This window comes from Trachinotus anak, unplaced genomic scaffold (genome assembly GCF_046630095.1).
Source record: "Trachinotus anak isolate AG129_WGS33_773 ecotype Australia unplaced genomic scaffold, CSIRO_AGI_Tana_v1 ptg000034l, whole genome shotgun sequence".
Taxonomy (NCBI): domain Eukaryota; kingdom Metazoa; phylum Chordata; class Actinopteri; order Carangiformes; family Carangidae; genus Trachinotus; species Trachinotus anak.
This window is the reverse complement of record NW_027273885.1, coordinates 7,117,312-7,126,390: the sequence shown is the minus strand read 5'-3', so window position 1 is coordinate 7,126,390 and position 9,079 is coordinate 7,117,312. Positions and strand designations below refer to the sequence as shown.

The 9,079-nt window shown below is 39.0% G+C and overlaps 1 protein-coding gene across 1 annotated transcript; it reads right to left on the bottom strand.

The window, feature by feature from the left end:
• Positions 1-5,167: 5,167 nt before the first annotated feature.
• mmp13b (matrix metallopeptidase 13b) lies at positions 5,168-9,079 on the bottom strand. Its single transcript, XM_071471644.1, has 11 exons — positions 8,954-9,079; positions 8,677-8,787; positions 8,092-8,219; positions 7,852-8,000; positions 7,623-7,748; positions 7,366-7,521; positions 7,083-7,203; positions 6,688-6,821; positions 6,427-6,586; positions 6,187-6,290; positions 5,168-6,069 (listed from the first exon to the last, which is right to left on the bottom strand). Exons 1-11 carry the CDS (start codon positions 9,074-9,076, stop codon positions 5,969-5,971), a joined length of 1,413 nt encoding a protein of 470 aa, XP_071327745.1. The 5' UTR covers positions 9,077-9,079; the 3' UTR covers positions 5,168-5,968.

Genomic DNA, 9,079 nt, shown 5'->3' with positions numbered 1-9,079 from the left:
GCAAAGGTTTAAAAAAACAAAAAAAAAAGTGTCGCACAGCACTGGAATAAATAAAGATGTTGAAAGAAATGCTGACATTTCAGTTCGACGCTGAAAAACAAACCCCAATGAGCCCACGATGCAGTGCAATGAGATTCAGTTGGAGTACGGTTGCCTAACTGTTGACACTACAAAAAACACAAAGTTCATTTCCCCTCATAGTAAAGAAACAGATGCATTCAAATACGTCCAGAGAGCATGGACAATGTAGAAGCTTGTTCTTGTGGTTTGAAGTAATGTCATTACACAAATATAGTGCCTTTAAATATCTGTCAGTTACTGGAAGAGGAGGCAGTAATCAAGAGAACAAGAGACCTTTTTTTTAGGTTGCTCTACATGGATGAAGTTGAAACTGGGTCAACAGAAACTTAGAGAGAGTGAGCCGTGTTTTCAGTCACGCTTTCAGCTGATGACTGAGAAAAAAAAAACAAAAAACAGAATTTGCAGGTGTGTGTTATATGCAAATATTTGTGGTGTAATTGCTACTAAACCGTGGTTCCCGTTAATCGCAGTTTGAACAAGATTCAACAAGATTTACCTCTTGACTCAGATTTTACAGTATAAAAACTGACTTTGTCTTCCTGTTCTTCTTGTTCTTATGTTGCTTTTCAAAATAGAAAAGCAGCGGAGCGAGGATTTTAAACATCACACTTAATCTTTAGTTGTGGGAACATCTTAATTTAGGCGTGTTGTTTGCTTTATGGTGATGTGGGACATGTGAGTGAAGAAATCAAAAGGTAATCACTTGCCCCTCTGCAGTGGTCTGGCTCTGAGACGTAATTACTTCAAAGCAGAGGGAAGCTTTGAACTGTGTATAATTAATTCAGGCAAGCAAAACCAGGGTGTCTTTATTAAGTGCGCTGTTCTTGCTTCAACAACTATCAAACTAATGTAATTTGACCTTCCCGCATAGATCCTCTGGAGGATCAGGCTATCCAAGCAGCTAATACACTTTGCTCCAACACTGAGCCCATATTGCTCCAAATACTGCAAGGCTTTACTTTTCATTCCCTGGAGGAGGCTGTGAAATACACAAGTGTGTTTTCTGAAGCAAGTTTGTGTAGAATTTAGGGGTTAATATGTGAAGTTTTCACCTGACCCCAGTGGTGTTGAAGTATTAACGCCCTGAATGCCCTCTGGCTTGTCGTGCCACCGTGACAATAGACACCAAGGCACTGTGTCAGCACGCTGCCGCTCAGCACAGAGGTTTTGTTTTTCAGACAAACAAAAGATCAGCTCAACTTGTCACAGTCAACAAAGATTTGCTTGTTTTCTGAGCCACTAAAAAGCTGTTGAGGTTTGTACCACTGTATGGCCTTGTTGTGCCTTCTGTAAATATCTTCTGAATGCAAATATGTTTCTGATACATTTGGCTTAAGCAGTGAAAATGCAACATATTTATATCGGTTTTCCACCACATTTTGAAGTCAAATATTATAATATTAAGAATTTTTTTTTTTACACAAATTTGCTTTTCAGGCTTCTAAAGGTTAAACACACTTTTGTCTCTCTCTTTGACAGGCATACAATATACAACCTGAGACAATGGGTTGCAAGTAAACACTGCTTTGTTTCAAGGGGTCACAGTCAAAATACTTTTTGGAACCATTGGTTTGTTTGAATTCATTATGAACCAAAACTGCTACAGTGGCATGATTGGAAAATCCCACATCAGCAAAAAAAAAAAAGTCAAACTGATCAAGAGGAATAAACTTCTCTTTGTATCGATCCTTGCACTTTAAAAAGTGCATCATGACTCAGCATGTGGAGGAGCAGCTTAAGAAGGTAAGATGGTGGGAAATTCACCGAGGTCAAGTTATTTTATGAAAGGGCTGACTTACACATCTGTCCACATATCAGTAGCTTATGTTGCAAATAATGAAGGTGGTGTACTATTTTCCCCTGACATAACAACATTGTTACACCACCATTGCTGTACAATAGTAACTGCACCTTGTTCCTGCAGGTTATCAGCTGCTGAATCTATAATGGGAAACATCAGGTATGTAAAACAAAAGCATGACTTTGCTTGTCAAGGAACAAATTCTGGGTCAGCTTGTTCCCCTTTTGGCTTAATGATGCACTTTTTAACACAGGTTACAGGCTATAATTATTAAAGATAGGCATGTTCACACAAAAGATAGTGAAAACGAAGGCACCCAGGGGGCTGCTATTATACCTTCATTCATAAATACGTCCTTCAAGTTGCACCTTTTTCAAAACTAAAGTAAAGTTCGAAAGAGTATTCCAGAAGGAACTCATCTCTTCAAATTACTTTACGCTATGACTTGATCTTTTGGCATGAGTGATTTTTTAAAATCCATAATAGAAATATATCCAAAGAGGGACAGTATACCTGAAGTTGTAGCATTATGTAATTATTATCTAATCTGCTGCAAGGCTCCCTGTCATATCCAGAGATAAAATCAGCTACTGAGTCACTTTTATGACGCTGCTCTGGGTCATATCTGGTCTGAATTACCTACACTCACACGCCAACACAGAACAGATCCTGACTTTCTCCGCATTCCAGCAGAGACTTTACCTTTTCCGTGAGGTGCTGGTGGCTTTATAAACACTGCGACCTCAGACTCTTTCTATTCTGCTGTGGGAAAAGAAAGAATAACAACTGGCAGATGAGACAAGTAAACCGAAGGTACACCGAGGGCAACAGAAAAGGTGGAAGATAAGCTGAACAGATACAGGAGGATAATATTTGCCACTATCAACACTGAGCACGCAACACAAAACACAGTGATCAGCACCTTTAAAACTAGGTGATCAAGACTCTTGCCTGACCTCCATGCTGTAATATGTGTACATGTATATACTGTGTGTATATATGTGTCAGTTTGTCAGGGAACATGAAGCAAGAGAAAAGAGAAAATTAACAACCTGATCCACCGCTTAAATTCAGCAATTTGAAGTTTTTTTTTTTTTTTAAATGCAAAAAATAGTTGTGTTTTATAAAAGAGGAAAAGTAAAGACAGTTCTTTCGTTGCGTTTTGTTAACCTTGTCGTCTTCCCACACTCAGTATAATCAGCACAGTGGAGAAACTGTGTTGCATCATCGCGTCTCATATTGGTGGCCTGAGGAGGGAGTTTCCCAGAGGAAAAGGGATATATCCTGATTGTGCTGCCCTCGCTGTCATTCTCCTCCATCTGTTTTCCATCAGGATCTGCTGCGCTGGACTATGTGACGGTTTTCCTCAAAGGATACCACCTTTTCTCCAGTGCCATTTTTCATTGACCTGTTTCAACTGTCTCTATACTTGCTCTAGAGTTTTAACTACTTTCAACCTACTATAGTGCTTAAACAGAGGCAAAAAAAGTGAAAAAAAAAACACAAAATCAAAACAGTAAAATAGAAATGGGTAAGAACATTATGGTTCATTTTCAAGCTTCAGGGAGCTCATTCCAGTCTAGGAGCACTCATTAGCCAGAGCACATCCACCTCATCTTGAGTCTTCGAAATCTGGATTGAAATCTTCTGCTCACAGATCAGGGAATGCTTTGTAATGTAGCTAAAACACTGACTTGACTGTACTTCACACATGAGCAAACCCAGCATCAGTTCACGACCTTGTAACCAATGGAAAGACACGAAAATTCGGGGTTCACGGTCTTTGCATTTGGCACCAGCTCGAATCCTCCATGCTACATTTTGAATGAGTTGAAAGAGTTGGTTATGATAATGACTCCTGACCGGTGCAGGAACAGGGAAAGGTGCATGACTCTGACTGGAATACGATAAAAAAAGGAGACTTACATGACCTCTAAATCCACAAAGGCTGAAAGTGTATGTCTCTCAGTTGCACTGCTATACAAAAGTCAAAAGTCAAGTGAATACTGAAAGTTCCTTGATTTCTGCAAACTACTAAGGAGTAACAGCATGCCAGCAGTAGAGACTTAGAGACCAGAGACTGTCTTGGTCATTTTTTCTGAGGAGTGAAAACACATCCAAGTTTAGAAGACAACATTATCCTGACACTAAAATAAACATTTATTAGAAAAAAGCTGGAAATGTTACACCCTCACTACTTTACTGCAAGTTGCAAGTTACTGTGACTTCTCTTTTTCAGTAGTTCACTGCAAAATTACAATTCACACCCAGACATTAAAAAGATAAAATGCCAAGAAAATGTATGATAGAGTTGATAATCTTAAAAAGACACTTTACTCCCTACATTTACTAGTGTTTCTCTGAACTGGAGCTTATACTTTCAAAGTCCACATCAGTGATGAACACACAGAAATGTGACACAGTCTACACCACGCAATACCTCGGAAATAAGCTAATGAGGTGACTGCTTCACTGCACTGTAATTACATCCACATGATTGGGCCTGTGGATTATGCTGCATGGCTTTAGCTTTGCTGTTTCCCAAACCTCAGATGGAGATACTTCACTGACCTTTCAAAACTGGGCTGCTCACTGTACATAAATTCTTCATTTTCATGAAACATCTCCCATATCTTTTTACTTTCTGTTCAGATAATTGGCTTTATGCTGTTACAGTATGCTGATGGATGAAGGTACTCAGCATAATGGCCCTTTATTAATGTGATTAGTGCTTAGTCTGTTTGATGTCTGGTATGCTGACATTTAATGTGGCCAGGGCCAAAGATTTTCCCCAACATTTGTTGTGCTAATGAAGCATACAATGATTTCTTTCTTCCCAAACTCAGGAATGGAGCCACACACTTAATGGTTTAGAGACTGAAACATAAGCAGTGGTTTTGTTGTCATGATGCTGCCTATTATGACAGTCACTTAACCTGTCCCACAATTACTGTCAGGATTATCAGCAAATCATCAAGCAGGACATTATATACTCAAACAATTGATAGCAGTGCTCTCTAGTGGAAAAGGTAGGTAACTACAATTCACAGTTTTACAGTTTCTTTGTGTGTACGCTTTACTGTACTACATATGCTATAATATATATATCATATATAGTACTATATACTCACTATACAATATATACTACTACAGATTTCTCACACAAACAAATAACGTATAACATAGTATGAGGTTTGACTTGCACTTTCTCAATTGTATTCATGCAAAAGATGTAAGTAGCACAGATAACTTCATTGTCCTGGTCAAAGATTACACAACACTGCCTTAGTTTCACATATTTTTTATTGATGAAATCATTTTTCAACACTTTTGAAAACACTGACAATAAAATGCAGAGAAATGTTTCAGTGCTGAAATGACATCAGATGAATTGCAGTTTGTTAAAAATAAAATCTGGTGAAAGTAAGTGGATCTTGTGAAGTGTTAAACGTAATCTCAGGCATAATCAATATACAAAAATGCTGCATATGCTCTGCAATGTTGGGGATAATAAATTAAATGCAAACTTTGGAACTACCTCAGAATGTAACAAAAAAAAGTTACAACAACAACACAGCTCTTTAACACTTTACTCTCCACTCTACTTTTATGGATATAATTCACAAAACTTCTAAGGACAAATACAGTATATATGAAACTGCTATGCTCGTTGTTGAAATTCTCACATGTTATTGTGACAAGAAATCAAATAATAAGCTTCCAGGCCAGTCAAGCCAAGTGCCACTGATAAGAAACTTAACCTGCTAAGGATCTTGCTGTTCATAGTGAAACTTGTGCAAATATAGAGTTGTAAAATAAATAGAAACGAAGAATTTTCCAGCATTCTGTGTCTGACAAATTACATGACCTACATGTGTCCAGCACTAGTAAAAATACACATTTTTCATATGTTGATTCTTCCTTCCATGTGTCCACTTCACTGCTAATTCACTGGGCTGCATCTTCTCATCTCTCACTTTAACATGTCTGCTTGTTTGAGTATCCTTACTTTGCTGTCATTTGCCATATAGCCAGCTATATCTATACATATTTCTAAGCCATTGCTGACAGTTGCAGACCACCTTATCAGCAGTTGAGAATGGAGTTGGCCCTCTGGATGCGTATGACCTTCCTTGAAGTGTAACTGTATTCATACTGTATATTATCATGGAAGAAATACAAGTATCCTGAAAGAGAACAGCGGGCGATAAGTGTTGGATAATTAAATTCAGAAGGAGTGCTGGGAAAAAAAAATCCTGCTTTTGAATTATCATGAAAATATGGTATTAAAGGCTTCACGTTACCGTAGTGATAAGTAGCAGCATCGACCTCGTCATCCATTCCAGGAAAATCATCCTCGATGCTTCGTGGGTAACCAGTGTCCATGGTTCCTGCTGCTTCATCGTAGCTGTGGGTGACAAATAACAGCAAAACGGTGTTGATGAAATACAAAAAAATTAATTTGGCAAGAATACTCTGCTGTGCATATTTTATGACTTTAAACATTAAAATAACTGAGATGTGTTCCATGCATCGCCACATACCTCCAATAGTCCTCTTCTGTGAAGAGTAGAGTTTTGCCTGTGTCTTTGATGTACACAGCCGCATCTATTTTCCTTATGGTCTTGGGAAGGCCGAGTTTGTGTATGTACTTAGGGTAACCATCCACAAGGTTATACCCATTCAAAGCCCACATTCGGATCCCTGAGGAAACATGGATCAGAGAGCAAAGTCAAAATAAAACAGAATAATATAATAACATGAAAAAAATATTCGATGGGATGACAGCAACATTAATAACTCACCACTGAATATGATGACGAGATCCTTCTCTGGGTTCTCGTAAGCTGCGTCCACCTTGCTGGGGATGGACGGCCATGTGGACTTGATCAGTGTCTGCTCAGGCTCTGGCATCTGAGGATGGATACGCCAGTAGAATCTGCAACGAGGTGCAGCATGTTACCAATATATAGCACAATAAACAGATCTACAATCAAATTTAGATATCAACTCTCAATAGCAAGACATATTGTATTTACAGAGATTTTTTTTAAGTGGAACTTTGACAGGGGAAAATGAGTCCCAAAATCCTTAGTGTCAAGTGGTTATAGGTTTTAAATATAAGTGTGGTCTGTGATAATAAAGATCTAAAGTTTATGTATTAGCATGTTTGCATGAACCATCATGGGTCTTACTGTACCTGTCTTTGAAGATGATGGTCTCCCCTCTGAGCTGTGTGGCGGCATCAAAACTTAACATGGGGTTACATTTGTCTGGTGCGTCAGGCCTCGGCTTCACTTTCCTTGCGTCCGGGTTTGGACCTGTGATTGAACATCCAGCATTAATGGGATGTTCACAATAAACAAGAAAAATATTATGTTTTGAAAAACATTGTATTGATAGCTTTGATTCGGCTCATGAATTTCAGTCATTCAGTTTCTAGTTAATCCTGAATCAAAATGCAAAATCATATATCTCCCCACCATAGAGAGCTTGAATGCCTTCAATGTCATCTTCAGACAGCGGGTAGCCTGTGGTGTATGAGTAGATGGGGTACATCAGGGCTCCTGGGTCTGAGGAGTGGGACATACCGAGGGCGTGGCCCAACTCATGGGCTGCCACTACGTACAGGTTGTAAGCTGTAGAGAAAATAAGTTCAGTCAGAATATTGTTTAGATGAGTGGCAATCATTACACTACAATATGGTGACTTATGTTGAGTATTTGTGCAAAATTCTTACCGGTTGAATCTTTAGTCCAGTGTTCGTCCTCATCAAAGTGAGTGTCTCCTCCGATGCCTTGGCCGGGGGGGTAGGCATGAGCCAGCAGTCCATCAGGTCCATCAAAAGGGTTGTAGTCTCCATGCTCTGCAGAATATATAAATGTGCTATTATACTGTGTCAATTTTAGAGCATGCAATTATGCTTTCAGTCATTGTCCAGCAGAATTAACATTGCAGGTTTATTGTACCTTTTGATCCAAAGCTGATCATAATGTCAGCATCACCCTTGTACAGCTTCTTAAAGGTCAGAGGCGTGACATCAGCCCAAACATTCAGCGCATTGCGAATGGCTCTGTCTACATCAGACTTCTTCAGATCTGGTGTATAATTCATAATTCTGAAACACCAGGGAGTAGAGGCTAAGGTAAGCGAGGGAATATGAAAAGTTCAACTGCTTTTATATTCACAATTATCATTTTAAAGCATACCTGAATGTCACATTGTTATTTTGCCATTTGAGGTGTCGAGGGAAGTGGTTGTACTCCCCGATATCAGGAACACCACATCTGGCCAGTTTCATCAGCTCCAAAGTGTTATCATCCAGATTCCCTGTCACCTTCGGAGGCAGAAGACGTGGAAAGACAATATGTGTTACCATGATAAGATAGAAATGATCAGTAAGAGTATTTATTGGCAGATTTAGTTGTCATCACATTATCAGCTTGTGTTTTTTTTTTTTTTTAATTATTGGTGGTTGTGGTTTTTTTAATTCTAATATACAGTACCAGTCAAAAGTTTGGACACATTTTCTCAGTGTGTCCAAACTTTTGACTGGTACTGCATAATAAACCCTTTGCGCTTTAGGATATATTTTCTTTTTAGGTTAACTTCTTTCCCAGAGAAAAGCTTTCCAAAAACACAAAAGAAACATATAGTTTTACAATAAACAATTGCACAAAGGGTGGACCTCTAAACCCATGACTGACCATAACTGTGGATTAAAATTAGTGAGGAAAGATCAGCCCTAATACCTACAACTAAGTAATAATTAGATATTTTTCATATCTGGTCACCTTGAGTTTGAAGAAACTTTGCATCTCCTTGATCTTGGTCTCAAAGGCGCTTGATGACCCCGGTCTACCTTGGAGACCAGCTGGAAGACCATAGAAGCGACGAAGGTATCTCTGTTTGAAAGAGAACAAAATGTTGTTGTCATGTGGAAGCAAGAAAGGGGAAAATCAAGGCAGCATTGCTCCATCTTAGACTGGGTAGTCTAAAGATTGTTTTTTCACAGATTTTCGACCAAAAAGCCACTTGCATGATGTCTGAGTTAGAGACCTCAGACCTTACCTCTGCTAAAATCCAGCTGTCTTTGTCCCCAGATGGCAGAGGCAGAGTAGAGGAGTGAGCAACCAGCGCCAGCAGCAGCAAGGCTATCATTGTTGTTGTCTTTGTGTTGTCCAAACCACTCATTGG